The sequence below is a fragment of the Mastigoproctus giganteus genome, chromosome 3, assembly GCF_048544385.1.
Source record: "Mastigoproctus giganteus isolate SK-2022 chromosome 3, ASM4854438v1, whole genome shotgun sequence".
In the NCBI taxonomy this organism is placed as follows: Eukaryota; Metazoa; Arthropoda; class Arachnida; order Uropygi; family Thelyphonidae; genus Mastigoproctus; species Mastigoproctus giganteus.
Window position 1 is genome coordinate 178999714 of NC_143577.1, and position 27240 is coordinate 179026953.

At 39.0% G+C, this 27240-nt stretch overlaps 1 protein-coding gene across 1 annotated transcript in view; it reads left to right on the plus strand.

Moving 5' to 3' along the window:
• shtd (anaphase promoting complex subunit 1) overlaps positions 1 to 27240 on the plus strand; it is a 989031-nt gene that overhangs the window by 456845 nt on the left and 504946 nt on the right. Inside the window, exon 23 of the mRNA XM_090370159.1 lies at positions 252 to 341. Within this exon, the coding sequence (XP_090226285.1) occupies positions 252 to 341 (90 nt within the window). The remainder of the gene's footprint in view (positions 1 to 251; positions 342 to 27240) is intronic.

A 27240-nucleotide genomic window follows, 5' to 3' on the forward strand; every position in this document is an offset into this window, starting at 1 on the left:
TTGCATTAACGTGAAAGGCCAATTCTGACACTGCTGAACGAGAAGAACGAACTGAGGATGCACGCTGTTTTATGTGAACAATGAACTGAATTTTTTTTTTTTTTTGGCTGATGCTATATTTGAATTTGTTTTTAATATTATATATTTTGGTCAAAGAAAAAAAGATATAGGCACAAATCTGTTTAATTAAATGTTACATCTTTTGTTTCTTTTTTCTTTCTTATATTTAAAATTATTATTTTGTTTAACAGAGGTATGTTTACCTTGAGAACGTGTAGACCTGTTGTAACAGAAACCCTTCCAATTCCAAAACTTTGCCTGACAGGACGATCACCTACACGGTATTTCATAGTTTCTTTTTTAATACTAATATTTCTTATATATTTTAGTGTTGTGTTTAGTGTTGTATTTTATATTAATATAAGTTTAAAGTGAAGGAGAGCTTGAGAGATTAGGTGGAATATGGAAATTACTTGTGTATTTCACTTTGTTTTCTATTTTTTCAGAAACTATTTTTAGTTTTATTTATAATGTTCTATTTAGAATGTGTTATTTTTTTTTCACGATTGTGACAATCTAGGATGCAACAATAACTATCACTTTAGCAAAATTCTCTATGAGTTGTCTTGGTGTAATGTCTTGGGATAGGTCCCAAATGAGGATGTAGATTTCTGTAAATATTTGCCCACTTTTGACTATATAATTGGTAGAAACTGTTGGTATGTCATTGATGATTGTATGTAACCTTAACCTGGAGGTCGTAGTGTGGAGCCTGAAAGGTGCCCCTTGAAAATAACATTCCTACGAAATTAACCATCAATCAGTGATTAAAAATTTAACTTTTTTACCTAAATGTAGTTTATCATTTACTGCAGTTTTTTGAAGTGAAGTGAATTTCTTATGTATTTTACACAGAAATTGCTTGTGAGAACGTTTTGGGAGTCCTGTTATTATTTGGTTTTTGTGTGAAGAATGACATGGTGCTGGACAAATGACGATACCATGTTTGTTTAAACTTTCATGTTATTTTCTTGATTTGCCTCTCCCATTAGTTCAGTAAACATCTACTGTCTTACCTAGTTATTTTTGAAAGATTTATTGTTATTTTCACAGAGTGAAGATTATAATGAAAAAGCTGATATTCTCTCCAAATTGCTGCAGTGACAGGGAGGTGATTATCTCTTATACAAGGCAATGGTAGGCTACACCTAGAGTACTGTGTACAGGTCTGGCGGCCTCATTTTAGGAAGGATGTAGAGTTTCTAGAACGAGTACAAAGAAGAGCAATAAGATTGGTGAGGGGAACAAGGGGTGCTCTTACCAAGAAAGGCTTAAGCTCTACAATTTGCAGCATCTGAAGAGTAGGCACCTGCGAGGTGATCTCAATGAGGTGTATAAGTCCTTGAATAGGTTTAGCAGGCTGAATGCTAATGGGATTCTTCCTCTTGCTCAGATGAAGAACCTGAGGGGGCACAGATTCAAATTGAGGAAAGACAGTTGTAGAATAGATGTGCGGAAATTTGCCTTTAGCCAGCGGGTTGTTGATTGGTGGAACAGACATCTATCTTTTGTTGTGGAAGTTGATAGCCTAAATATATTTAAGACTGAGCTGGACAGGTATTCGGAATGAATGTAGAGGTGAAATGGGAGTTTTTTTTTTTATTTTTTGGCTGAAGCTGCATAACCTTGCTTTCTTGCATCATATGCCTCTACTAATAATCTGTGGGAAACAATATACGTAATTTCAAATTTTGTGCATGGTTGAAGGAGGCCAAATTTGAAATAAGCTTTGAAATGGACTTGAAAATAACTTTGAATATGAAAATAACCATTAGCATAGGCACATGATGCAAGAAAGCAAGCTTATTTAGCATCAGCCAACCCTCCCCACTTCTCATATTACCCATCCACTCCCTCCAATGACAGATGGAAGTTTGTTCCAGATATAAGCTAGTCTGTAATCAGGTCACAAAGGAGGTTCGGCAGGCAAAGGCGGATTACGAGAAATCTTTGGCAAAAGATGCTAAGAAAAACAGCAAGGATTTCTTTACTTATATAAACTCTAAAAGGAAGGGGCTGAATATGATTGGTCCACTTGACATCGATGGTTCGACTGTTGATGATCCTGCTCAGATAGCAAACAAACTGAATGAGTATTTTGCATCTACATTCACACGTGAGGAATCATTACAGTTTGAAAATGGAAGAAGGTTATCAAATTGTAGCAGTGTGCTTAATGATTTTGTAATAACTGAGAGCAAAGAGGAGGAGAAATTGTTGAAGTTAAACATAAGAAAGGCACCTGGGGCGGATGGGATCTATCCAGTTATATTAAAGGAGGCGGCAAAGCAACTAAGCAAACCCTTAGCCATAATTATGAGAGCATCCTTGGACTCAGGAGAGGTTCCCACGGACTGGAGATGTGCAAATGTATCCCCAATTCACAAAGGAGGTTCGAAGGGTGACACGAATAATTACAGACCAGTTAGTTTAACTTCTGTTCCGGGTAAAATAATGGAGTCACTGGTTAAAGATGCATTGCAGGATCATCTAGACAAGACTGCAGCAATAATTCAGACACAGCATGGGTTTGTTAAGGGAAAGTCTTGTCTGACAAATTTGATTGGTTATTATGATGTGGTCACAAAGGAACTGGATGCAAAAAATAATTTTGATATCATATACTTGGATTTCAGGAAAGCTTTTGACACTGTTGCGCATGGAAGACTACTGTACAAATTGGAGCAGAATGGTATTAAGGGTAAGTTGCTGCAATGGATAAAAGGATGGTTAAGTGCGAGAAGACAGAGGGTGGTAATCAATGGGTGCTGCTCTTCGTGGACTAATGTTATTAGTGGAGTCCCACAGGGTTCGGTGTTGGGGCCACTGTTGTTTTGTATATTTATCAATGATATTGATGAAGGTATATCAGGCTTAATGTCGAAGTTTGCAGGTGACACGAAGGTTGGCAGGGTTGTTAATGACAGTAATGGCAGTGTGCTACTGCAACAGGATCTAGATAATTTGGGCAGATGGGCTAAGAAGTGGCAACTGAAGTTTAACCTTGACAAATGCAAAGTACTGCATATGGGTAGAAGTAACCCCAGAGAAACGTACCAACTGTGTGGTACTACACTTAAGGTGGTAGAAAATGAAAAAGACCTGGGAGTAATTGTGCAGTCAGATATGAAGTTTTCTGAGCAATGTAGACAGGCAGCTAGGGCAGGTCATGGGGTTTTGTCAATGATATATAGGAATTTTGCTAGCAGGGAAAAGGAGGTGATTGTCCCTCTGTATAAGGCAATGGTCAGGCCACGTCTTGAGTACTGCGTACAGGTCTGGAGGCCTCATTTTAGGAAGGATGTAGATTTGCTTGAGCGTGTACAGAGAAGAGCAACACGATTGGTGAGGGGAATGAAGGGATCCTCTTACCAAGAGAGGCTTAAGTTCTGCAAATTGCAGTGGCTGGAGACTAGGCACCTGCGCGGTGATCTGATTGAGGTCTATAAGGCCTTGAATGGGTTGAGCACGCTGAATTCTGATGGGATCCTCCCACTTGTTCAGAAGGCGCCTCCGTAGCCAGGTGGGAAGGAGCAGCAGTGCGTAGCACACGCTTCTTGATTAGACCGGGGTTCGAGCCCGTCACCACCAAATACGGAGGATGCGGAAAGGTCAGGGAATGACCACCGCATATCCCGGAGCAATATGGCCTTAGTTGCTAATGCTCCTAAAAAGCAAATAACAAACAAACAAACAAACTTGTTCAGAATACGAACCTACGGGGACATAAGTTCAAATTAAGAAAGGATAGATGTAGAATAGATGTGCGGAAATTTGCCTTTAGCCAGCGGGTTGTTAATTGCTGGAACAAACTTCCATCTGTCGTTGTGGAAGTTGATAGGTTAAATAAATTTAAGGAGGAACTGGACAGGCAATTGGAGGGTATGGTGTGATTTTTTTTTTTTTTTTTTTTTGGCTGATGCTGCATAAGCTCCTACACTGCTTTCTTGCATCGAGTGCCACTACTACTACTACTACTACTACTATCAACCACCCACCGGCTAAAGGCAAAATTTTTATTTTCACAGAGTGAAGACTATAATGTAAAAGCTGATATTCTCTCCAAATTGCTGCAATGAGAGGGGGATGATTATCCCGTTATACGAGGCAGTGGTCAGGTCACACCAAATATATATATATATATATATATATATATATATATATACACACACACAGGAAGTCCCCGATGTAAGGGTTGCATTTCGCAGAACAATACATAAGTAGGGGAATTTCCTCATGCTTGTGCAGCACTTGCAATTGTTCTTGCTGAATTGATTGAATCAAAAAAGAAAAGTTCGACGAACATGTAAATAGAATTATTTACTGTATTTATTCAATTTTTTATCTCATGTGTAGAAAAAATTACAAAAGCTTGCAATTTAAAAAAATTTCAAAATTATAAAATTACAAAAAAAAAAAAAGGGAGAGGAGACAGGCATGATGTTAGTAAGTTTTACCTCTTGAGCATCATTGCCAGAATTGACGTCTTCAGCTGATAAGTACGCCATTGCGGAGGTTGAGGGCTGTGGAGATTTAGAAGCCGCTCACTCTTATGAAAGAACATATTAATGGATGACTGGGTGGTGGCTTTTTTCTTTTCCTCATAGATTTCTTTGTAGCAAGCAAGCAAGCATATCATTCACCCTCTCTGTTAACTTTTAAGAATCGTTTGCTGTCAGGATCCATCTTCTCAAACCTCACCATTGCCGATGCAATTTCACGAAATGCCATTGCCATCTCTCTGGTGATGAAGCGTCTCGGCTCCTCATTTGGTTCATCTTGAGCTTTGTCAGCATTTTCTTCTTTAACTAATTCTGGAGTCTGCTGACGAAGCTACTAGTGACGGTCGTGTTCCAAGCCGCTAAGTGGATTTTTCTTATTTATTGATTTGAAATTATTGTTTTTCTAAAACTTTTGATTTAAATTTAGTAGTATAACATTATTTTGTGATTTTTTGATTAATTTGGTGTATTTATTCTTTACTCGGCCTTGTAAAAGTATCGGTAAGGGTTTCCAGGTGTTCGTAACTTTCCCGCCATTGTGATACCGTACTAGATATACCGTAGGTTATATACCGTACTAGATAGCGTTAGTTGAACTTCGTTAGCAGTTAAATTGTACGTTTAAATAAATACATATAACGACTTAGATTACAAACGTAATATAATTAATAACATAACATAATTAATTAATAAATTAATAGAATCATGACTCAGACCAGAGCAGCAAAGCAAAAGGCTCAAGCTAATGGAAGTGCTGTGGCTCAGAGCAGAACTGAGGGGGGCAGTTGTCCTCTGACTCACAGCCTTATAAAATGCACTGTTGGCTTGATGTTTGCAGAGCAATCGGGTACGGGACATGATACTGCCAAGGGGGATGTCTTTGTGTGTGCGCGATGCAAGGAGTGTATCGATATCAGGCAACAACTCGGCGTTCTTATGGGCCTATATGAGAGCTTGAAGGACAGGGTGGATGCCCTCGAAGAAACTAAATTGAGGGGCCCATCAAGCTCTCAGCTGCCCACATCAACGCCAGAGCTTGCACTTGGGCATCGCGTGACACAGAGACAACCCCCAAGGCAGAATGCGCTGGTCCCGAAGGAACTAGTAGTTGTTGGTGACTCCATTGTCAGGGAAACGGGGAACATGCTTTGTAAAAAAGATAGGTGGAACAGGACCAGGGTATGTCTGCCAGGGGCAAAGGTTGATGATGTTGTAGAGCGAATATCATCTTTTAAGGGCACAAAAGGTGATATAGTTGTACACGTTGGCACTAATAATATTAAGAGTAGGAGACCAGTGCAATTACTTAACAAGTACAGGTCACTGTTGAAAAAAAAGCCGTGAAGTAGGGTTGAATTTGAAAGTGTCTGCAATTCTGCCCAGACACGATAGGAGGGAGTATATGATGAGAGCCTTGTCGATCAATTCGGCCCTGGAAAGATTGTGCAAGGCTCAAGGGGTAGAATTTTTTTCAGCCTGGACTGTACTTGTTAACAGGAGAGATTGCTTCTACAGGGATGGGATACACTTAAATAGAAAGGGTGCAAGAATATTTGCTGATGCTATCAAGGCAGTGTTAGGTGGGTCGGAAAACTGCTAGCTTGGGGGGAGACAAAGACCAATAGATTGACAGTAGCCACTGGCAGAGGTGAAAGAGATTCTTGCACTGCTTCTATTAGAATGAGCAGAAGCCTGAAAAACAAGATGCATGGTATTTCAGAAACTGCTGGGAGCCATTGCAGTACAAGTAAACACATGGGTTGTGTTAGGGTAGCTAAGAATAGAAACAGGTGCAGGTATACTTGCGTGTACACCAATGCTAGGAGTTTAGTAAATAAATTTGATGAATTTGAGGTATTGCTCAAAACATCGAAGGCAGATATTGTTGGGATATCAGAGACGTGGTGTCACACAGATATAAGGGATGCGGAACTGCAATTTGGGGAGTACAACGTCTACAGAAAGGATAGACAGGATAGGAAGGGGGGAGGTGTTATGCTATTAGTTAAGAAACACATAAAAACCAAGGAAGTGAAGCCAGTCGACATCACTGGACAGTGCAGTATGGAGTCAGTTTGGTGTGACATAAACATTGGGAGATCAAAATTGAGAGTAGGAGTGTGCTATAGGCCTAATGACTCTGATGAGTATAATAAGGAACTGTACAGGGAAATAGAGTGGGCCAGTAAATCAGAGTGTCTTATAATGGGAGATTTTAATTTCCCAGATATTGACTGGATTTTGGGGGCTGGTTACTCAAACACTAGCAGGGCTTTTGTGGATTTATTGGATGATTGTTTTCTACATCAGCATGTTCCGGAGGCAACTAGAGGGAGTAATACCTTGATTTGATTATCAGCAGTGATTCTTCATGCATTAAGAATCTGCAGATAAATGAACCACTAGGTGGCAGTGATCACAGTGTGCTGAAGTGGGATTTACTCAAAGAGGTAACTACCATTAGGGGTAAAGGGAAGGGTTATTGCTTCCGTAAAGGCGACTACGATGGACTGAGACAGTATTTAAATTCTATACAGTGGGACCAACTGATGATGTTACCAACAGCAAATTCAAAATGGGAAGCATTCAAAGAACTTATCTTGGAAGCTACTAGGCTTTACATACCAACTAAGAAATATTGTTCAAGGTTTAGGCCAAAATGGATGTCAGATGAACTAATGAGGCATATGGCAGAGAAGAAAAATGCATGGGATACATACAAATTAACACATGACACAGAAGCCTATGATAGATACAAGTTGATATGCAACCAAGTTACAAAGGAGTTTAGGCAGGCGAAGGCAGATTACGAGAAATCCTTGGCAAGGGATGCAAAGAAAAACAGCAAAGAGTTCTTTACTTATGTAAACTCTAGAAGGAAGGGGATGAATCAGATTGGTCCACTTGATATTGATGGGTCAAGTGTTGATGATCCTGCTCAGGTAGCTAACAAACTAAATGAATGTTTTGCATCGACATTCACACATGAGGAGTTATTCAGCGAGGGGAATGCCAGAGGTGTATTCAACTCTAGCAGTAAGCTACAGAATCTTGAAATAACTGGGAGTAAAGTGGAGGAGAAACTGTTGAAGATAAACACAAGAAAGGCACCTGGGGTGGATGGGATCTATCCAGTTATATTAAAGGAGGCAGCAAAGGAAGTAAGCAAACCCTTAGCCATAATTATGAGAGCTTCCTTGGACTCAGGGGAGGTACCCATAGACTGGAAATGTGCAAATGTGACCCCAATTCACAAAGGAGGATCAAAGGCTGACACAAGTAATTATAGACTTGTGAGCTTAACTTCTGTTCCAGGAAAATTAATGGAGGCACTGGTTAAAGAAGCACTGCAGGATCATTTAGACAAGACTTCAGTTATAGCTCAGACACAGCATGGTTTTGTTAAGGGGAAGTCTTGCCTGACCAACTTGATTGGATACTATGATGCAGTCACAAAAGAACTGGATGCAGGGAATAACTTTGATATTATATACTTGGATCTTAGAAAGGCTTTTGATACTGTTGCACATGGAACAATCCTACACAGATTGGAGCAGTGTGACATTGGAGGCAAATTGCTGCTATGGATAAAGGGGTGGTTGAGGGGGAGAAGACAGAGAGTGGTAATCAATGGACACTGCTCATCGTGGACTGATGTTATTAGTGGAGTCCCTCAGGGCTCAGTGTTGGGTCCATTATTGTTTTCTGTATTTATAAATGATATTGATGATGGTATATCGGGCTTAATGTCCAAGTTTGCAGACGATACAAAGGTTGGCAGGGTTGTCAAGGACACTACTGACACTATGCTGCTGCAACAGGATCTGGAAAGGTTGAGCAGATGGGCTGAGAGGTGGCAAATGAAGTTTAACATTGACAAATGTAAAGTACTACACATGGGAAACAGCAACCCCAGAGCAACGTATCAACTCTGTGGTACAACACTGACAGTGGTAGAGAATGAAAGGGACTTGGGGGTGGTTGTGCAGGCAGATATGAAGTTCTCTGAGCAGTGCAGACGGGCTGCAAGAGTAGCTCATGGAGTATTGTCAATGATATACAGGAATTTTTCCAGCAGGGATAAGGAGGTGATTATTCCATTGTATAAGGCGATGGTCAGGCCACACCTAGAGTACTGTATACAGGTCTGGAGGCCTCATTTCAAGAAGGATGTAGAGCTGCTGGAACGAGTACAGAGAAGGGCAACAAGATTAGTGAATGGAACAAAGGGGTGCTCTTACGAAGAAAGGCTTAAGTTTTGCAAATTACAGTGTCTGGAGACTAGGCACCAGCGAGGTGATCTGATAGAGGTGTATAAAGCCTTGAATGGTTTAAGCATGCTCAATGCTGATGGGATTCTTCCTCTAGCTCAGAAAAATCACCTGAGAGGGCATAAATTCAAATTGAGGAAAGACAAATGTAGGATAGACGTGCGGAAATTTGCCTTTAGCCAGCGGGTGGTTGGTTGGTGGAACAGACTTCCATCCCTTGTGGTGGAGGTTGATAGCCTAAATAAGTTTAAGGCTCAGCTGGACAGGTATTTTGAACGAACAGAGGGGTGAAGTGGAAGTCGTTTTTTTTTTTTTTTTTTTTTTTTTTTTTGGCTGATGCTGCATAAGCTTGCTTTCTTGCATCAAATGCCTCTACTAATGCTAATGCTAACTATCGCTGCCTGAGGCAATAAGTTCTTCATTAGATAATTCCTTCTCTTCTTTGTCTTTTAACTCCTCTTCTTCCTCTATTAAGTTTTCACGGGCCGGGAAAAACTTATGTAAAGTCAAATTTCTGTAAATTGAGTCGAGTATTACGTAAGTCGGGGAGTTCCTGTATATAATATGATTTTTTAATTTTTAATAAGATTTATATACATAATAAGCAGGAATGGGGTATTTTCAGAATCCAAATAAGTAATGGAAATGAAGATTCTGAGAGGTGTTTGGGGAAAGACTAAAAGAGATAGAATAAGAAACTTGGCCATTTGGGAGAAAGTGGGAACAGAGTGATTATTATATAAGATCAAGAGGACCAGACTTGAGATGATTTTCCTTTAGCCAGCGGGATAGTTGATTGCCGGAAAAAACTTCCATCTTTCGTTGCAGAAGTTGATAGCTTCAATAAATTCAAGGAGGAACTGGACAAACCTTTAGAGAGGAATGGATGTGCGAAATGGGTTTTTTTTTTTTTTTTTGGCTGATACTAGATAAGTTTGCTTTCTTGCATCACATGCCTCTATTACTACTATTAAAAATGAAATCTTTCATCACAAAACTGAACGAAGAGCATCATTAAGTTTTCAAAAAATTTCCGATTAAAAAAATTCTAGCCTAGGGTTGCATTCATTGTGGGTAATTTAAAATTAACGTATAATTCTTGTCATCATGCATAATCATCTGCATTTTTTATTCTATTTAGTGGAATTATTTTTACCAAGTGTACATTTGATTTGAATTTTTTGGTGCATAGTCAACTTAGGTCATGATGCCTAAATTCTAAGGATATAAAGAAGATATGAGACATATGAAGATATAAAATAATAGAGTACACACTTAAGAAAATATAATAGAGTACTTGTTTAAGGAAAAGAAATAATAATAAAAAGGGGGAAGGTTGGTCCAGTGGTTATGACACTTGACTACCAGCCTGATGGATCCAGGTTCGACTCCTTCCTTGGCAGAAGTGAACGCATCTCCATCATGCTGGGAGCGCTGCATAATGATAATAATAGTAATAAATTACAATAATAATAAAAAAAACAATCACAAAAGTTGCTTCAGCAGACCTACATCTTCTAAGGTTGAAGTATGGACTGAGGCAGATATTGGTGCCACCTTGTGATGTCGAAGTGAAGTAATGATCATACTGCATCAACTGTGGTGCAAGATAAAGTCACTCACGTTCAGGCCTTGGGCAGAGGGATCGGTTTGAAAAGTTGAAAAGTCTCCCAAGGAATACTTTGGAGTAACTGGTGCAGTCCCCATATGGCTACCACAAGGGAAGGGCAAAACATGCAGCCCAATCAACTGGAAGTGCTTCCTGCCAAACTGTGTTAGTGACCACCTAGGAAGAAATAAAATGCCAAAGCATGAACACTGGAAGTCATCCACACAGTTGTAGCAGCCACTAGGATTAATGGAAGAGAAGCAAAAGACACCAGAAGCAGAAGAAATGAAAAACCAAGATATTCTTGGCTCTGGAAAGAAGTCTTTAGCAGAAGATAGAGTCAAGATAGGCCAATTGACCCAGCACCAACTGGGTAATAGGAGTAAGAAATTGACTAGAAAAGTGAAGAGAATCATCAAGAGATGCAACATCCACAGCAGACATGAGCCCAAAAATTAGGAGAATACTTAGACATACACTGAAGCACAACCTCCTCACACTCAGTAAGAGACTATGCTGATACAAAGAGAGCTCCCAGAGGGTGAAACCAACCAAATCTTTGGTGAAAACCAAAGAGCCTTCTTCCAGCTAAAGAGTATCAGACAAGACAGGAAAGATGGTAATGGACCACCTGAGCAGAAGATGATCGAGGATCTCTGGCAATATATGGAGCTGTGAAGTTAGACAACAGCTAAGCCTCCCTGAATAGAACCAGAATGGAAGAAAACCAAGGAGCTACAAGTGCTGAGTGAATGGGAGATTTGGGAGGAAGAAGTACAACAGTCAATCAGGAAGTCTCACAATTGGCAAACCCCAGGAGTTGACATCCACAACAACTGGGACAAGAAGTTCACATGCACACATAAGCACCTAGCAGAGCAGTTACATAGAGTTTCTTACTCAAGGAATCACATATCTGAAGGCTAAAGACCAAGATACAAGAACTGGTGAAATATAGGCTAATCACCTGCCTCCCAACCATGTACAAGATCCTGACCAGCTGCATAACCAAGAACTCCCAGGGCTAAAAGGAGAAATGGTGGACAACACAAAACAGTCCAGCTGTGGATCTTTTGATCGAGATCTAAATAGGCATGGCCCAGATCATGATGACTTAAACACATCCCATGCCAAGAGACAAAAAAAAGAAGGGACAGATTATTCTGCTCATCTCTTTTTAATATTACATCCCTCCACAGATCAACCAGTGAGTAAGCTATCTCCAGTTTTGATCTAGAAATGTCTCAAAAATGTAGCTGGCCCTCCAAAAATGGTTCGCCGACTAAGGTCTGGAGATTTATTAGTGGAGATGAATGAACATAGAAATGCTGAGAGACTCTTGAAAATTTCTATCTTTGGTGGAATTCTCACAAAGGCTGCCCCACATGCCTTCTTGAACTCCTCTAAAGGGGTAATATTAGAATGAGACCCCCTAAATGTATCAGAAGATGAACTCGTCCACGAATTAAACAACCAAAATGTAGTCTATGCAAAAAGAATTTTAAAAAAATGGAGAGCTTGTCTCTACTCGGACAATCATACTGACATTTAAAACACCAATTCTCTCCACAGTTATTAAAGCTGGACACCTCAGATGCCATGTTCGACCATGCATTCCCAATCTGGTACGATGCTTCAAGTGCCAAAAATTTGGTCATTCACAAACTGTGTGCAGAGGTGTAGTCACTTCTGCTTCTTGTGGTTCAAAAAAACACACACATACCGACTGTAACAATGAAACTCAAAACTGTCCTAACTGTCATGGTAATTATTCTGCATTCTCTAAGGACTGTTCGCAATGGAAATGAGAGAAGAACATTTGGAAATATAAGATAAAGAACAAAGTGTCATATCAAGAGGCAAAGAAACACTTTGAAATTCCTACTAAATCATCTACGTATGCGTCATTACTCAACAACTACGCTCAGTATCAGCTCAAACTGAATGCCCAGTCCTTACAAATTCTCCATATCTGGTTGAGCAAAATCAGTACTTTCTTCATCAAATGAACAATCTCTCTCTTCAAGTATACAACTCAAGTGAATACATTGGTAACGATACCTCCAGATGAGAATCCCGATCAGCACTGAAAGTACAAACAAAGAGCTCTGAAAGAACTGAAAGAAATGCGCACATCCAGATCTGATACCATGGAAATGAATGAAAAAGCGGATTAAGGTGACACAGTTCTTGGAATTCATCCAGAAGGTGAAATTTTTCCTTTTTCCTTTTTGAAAAAGGAAAAATAGATAGGCGTAAGCAAACTACCTCATGGAAGTTAGCAGACACCAGTTTACCCCCAGAGTCTCACATCTGATGAGTATGGGTTTGACACATCCAGGGTCCTGAGCTGGATATCATCATTCTTCTCTTTCTTGGTGATTCCTTTCTACTTCGCACTCTCTCTCTCTCTCTCTCTCTCTCTCAGGATAATACGGAAATTTTTTTTTTGGCCGGTGCAGCATAAGCCCCAGGCTTCCTTGCACCATATGGCTAATAATAATAATAAAACCAAACAATATATACAGTTATTCAGTGGAATTATCATGGGCTTCGTGCTAACTTTGATGACTTTTACGATCTTCTATCTGAATTTAAGCCTGTTGCAGTATGCATTCAAGAAACAAATCTCACAAATACAATATTTATGACAATTAAACATTAAGTATGTATAGAAAAGATAAACTCTTCTAATTTTGCACATGGAGGAGTAGCACTCATTGTGAACTCTCTGGTGCCCAATAGACCTATCCCCCTGCAAACATCTTTAGAGACAGTTCCAGTCCATGTCATCTTTGGTATCACAATAGCATTAGTTTCATTGTATTTATCACCAAATCTTACATACACCCTTTCTGATTTAGATGATTTACTAAGGTGAATACCTGTTCCCTTTTGTATTATGGGTGACTGGAATGGTGATCACCCCCTATGGGATTCTCAACATCTTGACTCCAGAGGACAGATAATTGAAAACTTTCTAGATAAACATAATCCGACTGTTTTAAATACTGGTGCTCACACTTACGTGCATTTCCCGTCTGGTTCAAGCTCTGCTATCGATCTTTCAATATGCTCTCCACTGATATATCCTCTCATAGACTGGACCTTTATTGACAACCCTCGTGGAAGTGATCACTTTTCTGTCATCTGTACTTTCTGTACACGTTTCCTTCTTCAGAATAACATTAGGACAACCTGGAAATTTAACAAGGCTAACTGAACTAAATACCAAGAAATAGCTCACTTAGATATCTCTTTCATAGCAACTCACAATGGATTCTGCAGTGTGCTACATTACAGGAAAAATAATGAAAGCATCCGAGATTGCTATCCCAAAATCATCATCCAAAAGCCGGCTTCATCCAAAAATGTCTTGGAATGAAGGATGCAACATTGCAAAAAAAAGAAAGGAATAAATGCTTAAATCTGTTTTGAAAATATCCAACTACAGTTTAAGAGAGCCAGAGCTAAAGCTCGTCATATAAGATGAGAGAGTAAAAAAGAAGCATGGTTACATTATGCTTCGACCATAAACAGATCCACAAATACTTCTTCAATCTGTAAAAAAAATCAAAAGAATTAATGGTAAATACTTGCAGACAACTTCTCCTATTTTACTTCTGAAAGGGAAGGAAATTTCTGAATCTGTAGAAACTGCCAATGCCTTAGGTGCTTAGGTGGTTTGAAATGCTTTCAGCTGTTCCCACATATGAACCAGCATTTCAATTATTAAAATCCTGGACAGAAAAATACAAATTAAATTTTAATACTGCAGTACTACATTCATATAATCTACCTCTGAACATGATTGAATTGTGCAATGCACTTGCACAAGTGAAAAACAGTGCTCCAGGCCCTGATGGAATTTATTATGCCATGATCTGTCATTTAAGTGAGGAATCGTTAACTGTCCTCAGCTAGCAGGTTAATACTCCTCTAATTTTCTTAAAGCAGTATTAACCTGCTAGCTGGTGCCATTCCTATGTGCTAGCCTTCCCAAAACCAGGAAAAGACCATCATACAGATTCCAGAAATTACTGTCCTATTTCTCTAACCATTTGTCTTGGAAAAACATTGAAAAAAAATAGTTAACAGTAGACTGATGTGATTTCTATGGACCCAACACATTCTAAGTGGCGCCTCCGTAGCCAGGTGGGCAGGAGCAGCAGTGCGTAGCACATGCTTCTTGATTAGACCGGGGTTCGAGCCCGTGACCACCAAATATGGAGGATGCGGAAAGGTTAGACAATGACCACTGCATATCCCCGGAGCAATATGGCCTTAGTTGCTAATGCTCCTAAAAACCAAATAACAACAACAACAACATTCTAAGTCCAAGTCAGTATGGTTTCCAGAGAAGAAGATCTACGATTGATCTTTATTATCCAGGCTGAAGCAAATATCTGGAATGCTTTCCTCAGAAATGAGCACCTAGTCATGATATATGTTGACATTGAAAAAGCCCTTGATACTACTTGGCAATATGGGAACCTTCAGAACTTACATAAATCTGGACTTCGGGGTCATCTCCCAAAATTTATTAAGAACTTTCTAGGGAATAGATCCTTTCAGGTGCGATTCCATCCTTCATTATCTCGAGCATATATACAAGAAGAAGGTGTTCCCAAAGGTTGAGTGCTACACTTTTTGCCATTAGGATTCATTCTATAACCAAGTGCATACCTAACACAGTTAGCATTAGCATTAGTAGAGGTGCATGATGCAAGAAAGCAAACTTATACAGCAACAGCCCCAAAAAAAAAACAAAAACAAAAAAAAACACCCCTTCCCATTTCACTGATGCATTCGTTCCAAATGTTTGTCTTGTTCTACCTTGAATTTATTTAAGTTATCAACTTCCACCCACAACAACAGGTGGAAGTTTGTTCCTGCAATCAACCACCCACTGGATAAATGCAAACTTCTGCACATATATTCTACAACTCTTTCCTCAGTTTGAATATATGCCTCCTCACATTTGTAATCTGAAAAAGAGGAAGAATCCCATCAGCATTGAGCCTGGTCAATCCATTCAAGGCTTTATACACCTCAGTCATCGCCTCACAGGTGTCTAGTCTCCAGAAGCTGCAATTTGCAAAACTTAAGCCTTTCTTCATAAGACCACCCCTGTGTTCCCTCCACCAGTCTTGTTGCCATTCTCTATACTTGTTCTGCAACTCTACATCCTTCCTAAAACGAGGCTCCCAGTACGCAGTACTCAAGGTGTGGCCTCACCATTGCCTTATACATGGAGATAATCACTTCCTTATCCCTGCTTGCAAAATTCCGGTATATCATGGACAAGACCCCATAACCTACTCTAGCAGCCTGTCTGCACTACTCAGAAAACTTCACTGACTGCACAATAACCGCAGGTCTCTTTCATTCTCCAATACCCTGATTGTAACTCCACCCAGTGGGTACATTTCTCTGGGGTTACTGCTACCCATATGCAGTACTTTGCATTTGTCAATGTTAAACTTCAGTTGCCCCTTGTCAGTCTATCTGCCCAACTTTTCCAGATCCTGTTGCAGCAACATACTGTCATTAACAAGCCTGCCAACCTTTGTATCACCTGCAAACTTCGACATTAAGCTTGATACATCTTCATCAATATAATTGATAAATATACAAAACAACAATGGGCCCAACACTGAACCTTGAGGGACATTGCTAATAACATTAATCCCCGTAGAGCAGTATCAACCAAATTGGTCAGACAAGGCTTCCCCTTGACAAACCCATGCTGTTTCTGAATTATTACTGCTGTCTAGATGATCCTGCAATGCTTTTTTAACCAGTGACTCCATTATTTTTCCTGGAACAAACGTCAAACTAACAGGTCTGTAATTACTCGTGTCACCCTATGATCCTCCTTTGTGAATTGGAGATACATTTGCACATCTACAGTCCATGGGGACTGATCCCCAGACCAAGGATGCTCTCGTAATTATGGCCAAGGGTTTGTTTACTTCCTTTGCCACCTCCTTTAATATAATTAGGTAGATCCCATCTACCCAGGTGCTTTTCTCTCAGTTATTAAAAAATCATTTAACTCCCTGTTAGAGAGTGATAAACATCTGGCCCTCTTCTCCTTGAATAACTCTTCATGCGTGAATGTAGATGCAAAATACTCATTTAGTTCGGCAGCTATCTGAGAATGATCATCTACAGTCAAACCATTGATATCAAGTGGACCGATCTGATTCATCCCCTTCCCTTTAGAGTTTATATAAGTAAAGAATTATTATTATTATTTATATTATTTCTCCCTGATAGGGGGATTCCACTCTGTGACGGGTACTGCTACCAAGTACACAGGGTGATTGTAATGTCTGGTGTTACTGTTGGTCGAGGAAATCTCTGACTATCCTACAGGTGTTCAGGATTGCGACTTTCTGGAGTTTCTTGTAGGTGTTCTCTGTGATGCCTATTGCTGCTAGGCTGCTATATAGAGTCTTTGGCAGCATACTGGTGGTTGACATGATGATTGGGATGGTTGATACTTCTTGCATATGCCACATCTCCTTGACTTCATGTCTCAGGTTTGTGTACTTCCTTATTTTTTTCTTATGGGTTTTCTGGACATTGCTAGTGTTGGGCACCGCTATGTCAATCAGGTAGGTATCCTTTTCCATCTTATCCACGAGGGTTATATTTCCGGTCTGTTGTGCGGGATGGTCTTATCCGTTAGTATGGCGTGGTCCCAGTACAGCTTGTAGGTTCGGGTCTCTAGTAATGCCTGGGGTTCGTACTTGTAGTATAGTATACTTTCTTTGGTCAACTGGTGTTTCCTCGCTAGCTTCTGATGTATTATCCTAGCTACCTGGTTGTGTCTATGAGTGTACTCAGTCTGGGTGATCACCTTATACCCCACGGTGATATTTTGGATCGTTTCTGATGCCAGGTGGCATCATCGACATGTGTCATCTGACATTCCAGGCTCCTTTGCGATGTATTTTCTATAGTTTCTGGTGTTGATTACCTGGTCTTGGATGGCCAGCATGAATCCTTCAGTCTCGGGGAAGAGCATCCCACTTGTGAGCCATGCATTGGAAGCAGTTATCGGTATGGAGGTCATTGTAGTGTCTGCCATGGAGTGTCTTCTTTGCCCATCTTTCTAACTTTGTTTCTTGCACCGTCTGGGCGGTAGGGGGGTTCCTCGCTTAGGTTGAGTGGGGTATACCACTTATCTATCTTCCTTATTGCCTGATGGAGTGGCGCTGTGTTGTTCTCAAAGTAATCCTTCAGGTTAACTATCGCTGTACTAATAGTTGTAGTGAGCTTGTACTAGTAGTTCTGGATGTTATCAATTTCTGGGGTTTGCCAGTTGTGGGTGTTACTGATCGATTGTTTTACTACTACTTCTCGAATCTCCCACTCTCTCATCTCTTGTATGTCCTTGGTTTTCTTCCATTCTACTTCTATTCAGGGTGCTCTGCTGTTATGTCTTACTTCACTGCTCCAGATATATCCCCAGAACTCCTTGTTTGTCTTCTTCTCAGGTGGTCTGTTTCTTGCTTTCTCATCTTCACCCAGTTTTCTCTAGAAGGCTTTTGTGTCTTGGTCCTCATCAAAGATTTGGTTCTTTATTTTCCTCTGGGAGCTCTCTTTGTATCGGTGTAGTCTCTTGCTGAGTGCGAGGAGGTTGTGTTTCAGTGTGTCCAAGTATTCTCCTATTCTCTGATTTCTGGTTTTATGTTTGCTGTGGACACTATCTCTCTTGAGGATGCTTTTCACCTTTCCAATCAGTTTCTTACTTCTATTACCCTTTTGATTCTGGGTGAACTGGCCGATCTTGACTCTTAATTCTTCTATCTTCTGCTGAAGTCTTCTTTCTCAAGCTGGCAGTTCCTTATATTTTCGGTTCTTCTGCTGCTGGTCTCTCATTTCTTTTCCATTAATCCTAGTAGCTGCTATGGCAGCACAGTATACGGCTGTGTGGATAGCCTCCAGCATTGCACCATTGTTGTCAAGGTAATGTGGCATTATTTACCATTTGAGGTGGTCTGTTACTCTCCATAGGATTTTATTTGGCTTCTGCTTTGGTATCACCTGGCCTCTTATGGGGTCTATTCCTTCGAATTCTGTTAGGGCCTTCTTCCGCTCATCTTCTATTGTTATTATCATGACTTTGTCTCTTTCAACTTCAGCTACTCTGGGTTGTATTTCTTGGTGTTCCTCCTCTTGTTCCATGGTATGCTGTTCCTCTAGTTCCATATTGACCATATGCTTTGTGCTTTGTAGTTGATTGCCGACATCCTGCTTGATTTTTTCCAAGATGGCAGGAGCTATTAAGTTCTTCATGACTATGGCCCTTCTTTGGTCTGCTAATCGCTGTTCGGTGACCTGAATTCAATTTGTTACCTCATTGAGGGTAACCAATTCATTACCCTCAATGATTTTAGCATCTGTAAGTACAGATTTCTAAATCTGTAGCGTGTTTTCTTAACTCGTCCTTTGGAATTCGTAGAAATTTACCCACGAAACCAAAAAGATTATTATGTAATTTCAGTATCAGCGTGGCTGTCAGCGTGCATTTACAATATTTACAAAAACATTTTAAATAATCGCCATGTAATTTGCAGTAAGTTCTTATATTTAGCATCTTTGAGCCATTGATCCCGAAAGTTTCAAAGAAAGGAAGTTGAAGAGTTCTGAGTGACTAGAGTAAATTCATATTACTTTCCCTGATCTATAAATGATCCAGCAACAAATTTTCAATAAAATTACAAATTAAAAATTACAAAAATTCTATCAAATTGGAACAAAATTCAAAGAAAAGTAAAAAAAAAAAAAAAAAAAAAAAAGTATTTGTTTTATTATTATTATGTCAGTGTTACCCGTAATTGATTACATAAACCTGTATTTGAGTCTGTAAATTACATGTGTTCTCAGGTTGCAATTTGCCTGGTTTGGTGGACGGAAAAACCCCAATTTCTGGGGTGGGGATCTTGCTATCTATTCCTGAGACCGACTAACCCAGCCCTGGTGTGAAAAGGGCCCAATTAAAGTTCCTCGTGTCATCGATAGGATTCAAACCTAGGCCTTTTCCACCTGGTGTGGGTAGGACAGGGATAATACCACTGTGCTACCTGCAGAAATAGCAAAAATAATAATAAAATAAAATTTAATAATTCTACAGCAATGGGTAACATATATCATTATTACAAACTGTGCAACGTTTGACGATCGCCGACATCATGGACATTCATAATTTGTGAATGGTCCATCATATACATTTAGGAAAACTGGAATAATAAAATCGCTTACATGGAATAATAAAATCACTTATTACAGAATCACTACAAAGTTGGCATTGCATTACGCATAAAGCAAATCAATGCATACTTCTCCATTTGGAGGTGTCCATTCATTGTTCATCGAGCGCAAAAAAAAAATATTTTTTTCTAGAGAAAGGAAAAATATTAATATTTTTCCTTTCTGTGATCTCTAAATGATCCTTTGACAAATTTTCAATAAAAAAAAATTGTGAATGAAAACTGGAATAATACATTTACTTACATCTTCAGCCTTTCTATCACAAATAAGAAAAAAATGGTGGTAATGAGTAAGCTTTTTCTTGTTCTAAGAAATTAAAAATGTAGAAGTGCTGCACTTGAAGATGTAGATTCACAGAATGGTACGTGACTGTTGACAAGATCTACGGAACTTTCTCTGCCATTAAAGCAAATGAAAATCTCTGTGATTTGCTGAATTTTTTGTTTCGTTTCCTACTCTTGTTTCCAAGTTACTCCTTGAAGTAACTTTGCAACAAAAGCAGTATAAAATTTATTATTCTGGGCCAGTGACAGAGTCCAGGGCATGTTGACTGTATAGAAACAAAGCAATAGACAAGGGTAGAAGGTTGTTGTGAAAATGGCAAATAAACCTCAGAACCATAAATTTAATGCTTTCAGTTACTCCATACTTTGGAGTAACTGAAATAGAAACTTTACTGTACCTGATCATTGCTTATTCCACTCTCCGAACACCATGGGATAAACTCCAGTTACAGGAAGGGTCACTCCTAATCCACTGGACAGTTTCAGAACACCATACGCGAGGATCAGAGGATCTGCAATTCGATTCAGATGTGCCTCTTGTTAGCATAGTAATAACTCATTCCTAGTCCTTGTAGTTTCGTTTCAGATAAACAAAAAAATAAAATAAATAAATAAAAGAAAGCCAAATCTAGCCAAAAGGTGCTAAAACGACAAACTGGTCTCAGCTAGACTGTTATGTGACCATTTGTGTATTGTAAAATAGAACATATTATCCTCCAACAATAATGTTCTTGTTTATACTCCGGCATGACCACCAGTTCAGTGGAGTTTACAATAAATCAATCAATACAAATTTTAATTATATTTAGTAGTCACGGGCTTGAATCCCGGTCCACTCAGAGTGTGTGCTACTGCACTCATACTCCTGACCACTCGGCTACGTCAGGCTGGAGTAGTATGCACACACAAAAAATGTAAATTCATCAACACTAAAATAAAATCAGACTGTGATGTGTGTGTATATATATGACACTGGTTTTGCTGAATATTTCATGACTGTCTTATTTACTAACATTTCTATATGCGTGGCATTGGTCTAAACAATACTTGGGCGGCCAGTCGCCAGGTTGATAAGAATGTGTTACATTTAATTTTAAAAAATTACTCCTTTATTAACGAAATTCAAATTTTCTTGAGAAATGAATCTGTCTTCCAAATTTCATGGGCTTCTTTCAAGCTCGCCGCCAATGCAGCTTCATTGGCATAGTTACGCCGCTGAGTTTGTGTCGCATTCTAGCTCCAACTTAATAAATAAAATGAAGTACAAAATATCGTATTTGTCAGCTTATAAGATGCTGAGATGGGGAAGAGGAACCTTAATTTTGGAATGGTAAATTTAAGAAAAAAAAAAAAAAAACTTTTGAAAAAAATTTATTGTTAATACAATGGAAATGTAAAATTAAATAAAAATAAATCCCAAAGCCTATAAAGAAAGGTATAGGGTTATTACTCTTATTATTTTAGTATTATTCAACTTCAGATTCATTACTGACTTGATCATCATTATTCTCAACATTATCATTCCTCTTCACTAGTATCAACGTCACTCTCATACAATAAATGACCTCCTTCTGTGGCATCCATTGCATCACTTATACCACATTTTTTTTAAAGGACTTGATCACAATTTCAGTCTTAACATCATGCCGTGACCTCAGCACCCATTCACAGCTATTGATGGACGTTCATCCTTCCCGTAGGCATTGCATCATGGTTCCTCTCTATCATCCATTTATTCCATTGCTTCCGCATGTTTTCTTGAATGGCTTATTGATGCTGGCATCTAACGGCTGTAACTGGGAAGTTATGCCAATGTGTGCACCGATATAATCCTTTTGGGCCCTTAGCAGATGATATCTGCTCTACAACTTCATCAACTTTTGCCCCTGGTAGATATATTCTGGTCCTTTTTTGCATGATATATTTTCTGTTTCCCTGACAATTGAGTCACCAACAATAACTAGCTCCTGTGGGACCAGTGCATTCTACCCTGAAGATTGCTGCTGTGTTGCCTGGTGCATAAGAGTGTACTCTGTTGTTGAGTTTGGCAGCTGAGAACTTGATGTTCCCCCCCCCCCCATTTTAATACCTTTGAGTGCGTCCACCCGACTCTTTAAACTCTCATAGACGTCCATCAGAATCCTGATTTGGCACCTATTTTCTTGACTCTCTACACAAAACACACACACAGACATCCTCCATGACTAGATCGTGTCCTCTTCGAGAGAGAGAGAGAGAGAGAGAGAGAGAGATCTGCAAACATGTTGCGTTTTACGCTTTTTTTAGACTGAGATGCATTGGAGAACTGTGCTGTGGTTCTCCTGCGAACCACAGTACTTTTGCCGCTTTGCTCAAGTTGGTTTGCTGCTCTGGTCTGGGCCATGATTTCCATTTAAATACAATTTAATTAACAATAAAAATTAAAAGGATTTATAAATTTAATTGATTACTTGTCAATACTATACTAAGCTAACAGATTTCTACAGTCTATGTATTATGCTATCTAGTTTTACATTATACCTTATGCTATCAAGTTTGAGATATACATAATGCTATTCCATATCGATACTACACAATACTGATACTAAGTAATAACCCACAAAATCTCTATCTAAGTTCAAAATAAACTGTTTATTAACTATGAATGTAAAGCTACTTCTAGAAAATAAATTAATATGCCAATTAAGTCAATAAAATGGTAAAAATTTTAGAAAAATTTCTCTATTAGCTAGAGCCATAAAAACTTTGCATGCACTGAGCTAATGTCGTTCCTCAAGTTGTCATTTGCAAGCGTAAGTATGCTGATGATGCATACTTGTATGATGATAATCTTGCCGTGTGATGTCACTCTCAAAATATCTGACTAATTGAAAAACAACTACAAGGTGCCATTAACAAAATAGTCTCTTGGGCTAAAAACAATGAATATTTACTTTCTGAACCAAAAAAAACTGCTGGACACTTCTGTCGCAAATGCTCTTCACATCCTAATCCAGACCTTCGGTTAGATTTTCATCATATTACCTTCCAGCTTAGTATTAGATTTCTTGGTTTAATACTTGATAAAAAATTAAACTTTCTAGAACATACAAAACATATACATACAAGTTGTCTTAGAAAAATAAATCTCCTCAGAGTCATTTCTTCTATGTCATGGAGTGCAGATCGTTATGTGCACATCTGTACTGCTCACTGATCAGATCTCAGTTAGACTATGGGTCTCCTGCATATGACTCGGCCAGGCCAAGCGTACTGAAATGGCTTGATCCCGTACATCATAATGCACTACGAGTTGCATGGGCGCTTTTCGAAGATCACCAGTTTTAAGCCTCTATACCAAAGCCTATGAACCTCTGCTACACCTTCGATGACAAGTTCTGTTACTAAATTATTCAGCCAAAATCAGCAGTCAACCCATGTGGCAATATCTCTTCATTCCAAAATGGAGAGACCTTTATGAATGTAAACCCCGGTTCAAAAAACCATCTGGCATTAGGCTTCAAGCTCTCATTGATGGCAAATTATCTGGTTCAGCAACATGGAATTAGCAACTTCAAATGCAGTAGTGGCTGCCTCTAAAGATTTAAAGACAGGAATAACTTGGTTTTGCAAAATTTTTGTGGTGAGTCTGGATTAGTTGACAAGGAAAAGGCTGCAGACTGGTTGTTTTATGTACGGTCCATTTTTGAAAAATATGAGACAAAGGATATTTTTAATCGTGAGGAGACAGGTTAATTTTATAATTTGCTGCCAAACAAAACATTTGCTGTTTGAGGAGAGTTTTGTCATGGTGAAAAATTAAGTAAACAAAGACTCACTATTCTGTTATGCTGCAGTTCAATTGGCAATACAAAACTATGACCACTGGTGATTAGTAAGTTTTCCAAGCCAAGATGTTTTAAAGAAGTTAACCAACTTCCCTCTGATTATGTGGACAATAGAAGTGCTTGGCATACGGTCAACATTTTTCAGTCTTGGTTATCAAAAGTGGACAGCAGAATGGCTTCAGAAAAAAGGAACATTTTGGTGATTCTAGATCATTGTCAGGAGTGGGAGTGCAGTAGCGCATGCTCTTTGAATAGACCGGGGATCAAGCCCCTGACTGCTAGATACTGACCATCCGCCAACTCGCACTTGTCAAACTTGGCAGATTATGGTCAGTTTCCCTCAACATGAATTGTTGAGGAGGCTTCCATCCTGCAGTGGGTAATAATGGCTGCAGCTTACCCCCCGCCTTTTTTTTTTACAACCAGTTTTATGCAACCACTGGACCAAGGCATTATTTATAACCACACAGGAGCATATAGTGCCTGCCTGATAAGGTAAGTACTTGATCCTCAACATAGGAGGGAGGGAGGGAGCGAACAATTTGCAGCTAAATTGGAATGTTTTGGATGCTATCCACAATCTTGTTATTGCTTGGAACAGTATTGCATCAAGCGAACAGTATTGCATCAAGTACTGCATAAACTGCTTCAGAAAGAGAGAATATCATTGAAAAACATGGTCCAGCAGACGAACGTGACAGAACATTGAGGAATGGAGGAATTTGAAGGAGCTATGGATTTTGTTGATGAATTTAAAGAGTTTGCGAAGGTACGTATAGTTTATACCAGAGCAACGCGACACCAGAATGTCTGCTAAGCACGAAGGAAAACGATGATGTTTTTGTTACCAGCGACAGTGAAAGTGAAGAAGCACACACTACCATCTAAAAAAGATGCCCAAAATGCATTTAGCATAATAGAGAATGCGTTGGCCTGCAGTATTGTTGATAAAGAAACAACTGTTGCATTTTATAATATCTGTGCTTTAGTTAAAAATGCATTTAGGACAAAAACTGTGCAAACAACATTGGATTCTTTCTTTAAATTAGATTTATTTATCAAAAAGTTATTGGATTTGTATGTCTCCTTTTATATTAAGATTAATTCTTTTCCTGTGATACTAAAATATTGTATATAACAAAATATATACTGTCAATATTTTCATTTCTGTTCATTGCTTTTCTCTTAGTTTATCTTACAAATAAAATAAAATCTTTAAAAAGTGTATTATTCCTATTGTATTGTCTGACTTTTGTTTTTATTATATTTTATTTTATTAATTTATTTTTTCATTTATTTTTGATATTATTATTATTCTTAGATATATAGCATGTGCCAAAAAAAAAAATAAATAAATAAAATAATAAAGATAAAAGTTTGACACTTTGGGGTGGGGGGTACCTCGTTATTACAAACTGTGAAAATTTAGGTCCCTTGAACTTTGTGTTAACAAGATTCTACTGTAGCTGGCTGAGAGAGAGAGAGAGAGAGAGAGAGAGAGAGAGAGAGAGAGAGAGAGAGAGAGAGAGATGCTGAAGGTCTATAAAGTCAAACAGCAACAAACTTCCTGGAACAACCATGGTAAAAGGAAGTACCATCGTCAAGGAAAAGAACATCACAACCAGACCAATCTGCATTGGGAGATGGAATCTTTCAGGGATGTGCCTGAGCCACCTGTGGTTGTGTCTTGCACTCAACCTGCTATCCACCATTCTCAAAGAGAAGGAAGGAAAAACAAGTTTTGCAGCTCTGGCGAACTCGAAGTTTTTAGCTATATTTAGCTGCTTTATTGACTTAACTGTTATATTATTTTCTATAAGTAGCTTATAGAACTAGTCAAGATCCTTGATTTATTCTGAATTTAGATAGCGAGATTTTGGAAGTTAATTAATACTTAGTGTCCGTTGATTTACCGTTCGTAACTTGCCACCATTGTGATACAATACAACATTATATCCCGTACTAGATAGCGTTAGCTCAGTATAGTATAGAGTATTATCGATTAATCAGTAAAATTTATTAATCTTGTTAAACTTCATTATCAATTAAATTGTACTTTAACTAAATAACGACTTAGATTTTACAAACGTAACATTATTAATTAATACATAACTTGATACGGAAGTTATATACCGAAACTCGGAGATAATACTCAATATTGAAAAAGGAAAAAAAAATACATATGTATAGTGTTATAACTGCATTGAGATATAAGTTTAAGGTTTATAATTTTGTACTGAAATTGAATTTTATTGAAATTAAATCTAAATCAAGACTCAGACAAGAGCAGCAAAGAAAAAGGCTCAAGCTAATGGGACTGCTGTGGCTCAGGGGGAGAACTGAGGGGAGCAGTTGCCCTCTGAATTACAGCCTTTTAAAACACACTGCTTGCTGCTTGTGGAGCAATCAGGTAAGGGACATGATAATGCCAAGTGGAATGTCTTTGTGGGTGTGTGCATGCAATGTAAGGAGTGTGAGGAAATCACGCCACAACTCAGCATTGTTATGGGCTTATATGAGAGCTTGAAGGACAGGGTGGATGCCCACAAAGCATCTAAATCCAGGGGCAAATCAAGCACTCAGCTACCCACATCAACGCCAGAGCTTGCACTTGAAAGTCACGCAAAACAGCGGCAACCCCCAAGGCAGAATGCGCTGGTCCTGCAAGAAATAGTAGTTGTCGGTAACTCTATTGTCAGGGAAACGTGGAACATATTATGTAAAAAGGATAGTAGTAGTAGTAGTAGTAGTAGTGGCATGTGATACAAGAAAGCAAGTGTATGAGCTTATGCAGCATCAGCCAAAAAAAAAAAAAAAAATTCACACCATTCCGTCCAAATGCCTGACCAGTTCCTCCTTAAATTTATTTAACTTATCAACTTCCACAATGACAGATGGAAGTTTGTTCCAGCAATTAACCACCCGCTGGCTAAAGGCAAATTTCTGCACATCTATTCTACATCTGTCTTTTCTTAATTTGAATTTATGCCCCCTTAGGTTCATAATCTGAAGAAGTGTAAGGATCTCATCAGAATTCAGCATGCTCAACTCATTCAAGGCCTTATACACCTCAATCAGATCACCGTGCAGGTGCCTAGTCTCCATCCACTGCAATTTGCAGAACTTAAGCCTCTCTCGGTAAGAGGATCCCTTCACTCCCCTCACCAATCTTGTTGCCCTTCTCTGTACATGCTCAAGCAAATCTACATCCTTCCTAAAATGAGGCCTCCAGACCTGTACGCAGTACTCAAGGCATGGCCTGAACATTGCCTTATACAGAGGGACAATCACCTCCTTTTCTCTGCTAGCAAAATTCTTGTATATCATTGACAAAACCCCATGATCTGCCCTTGCAGCCTGTCTGCATTGCTCAGAAAACTTCATATCTGACTGCACAATTAC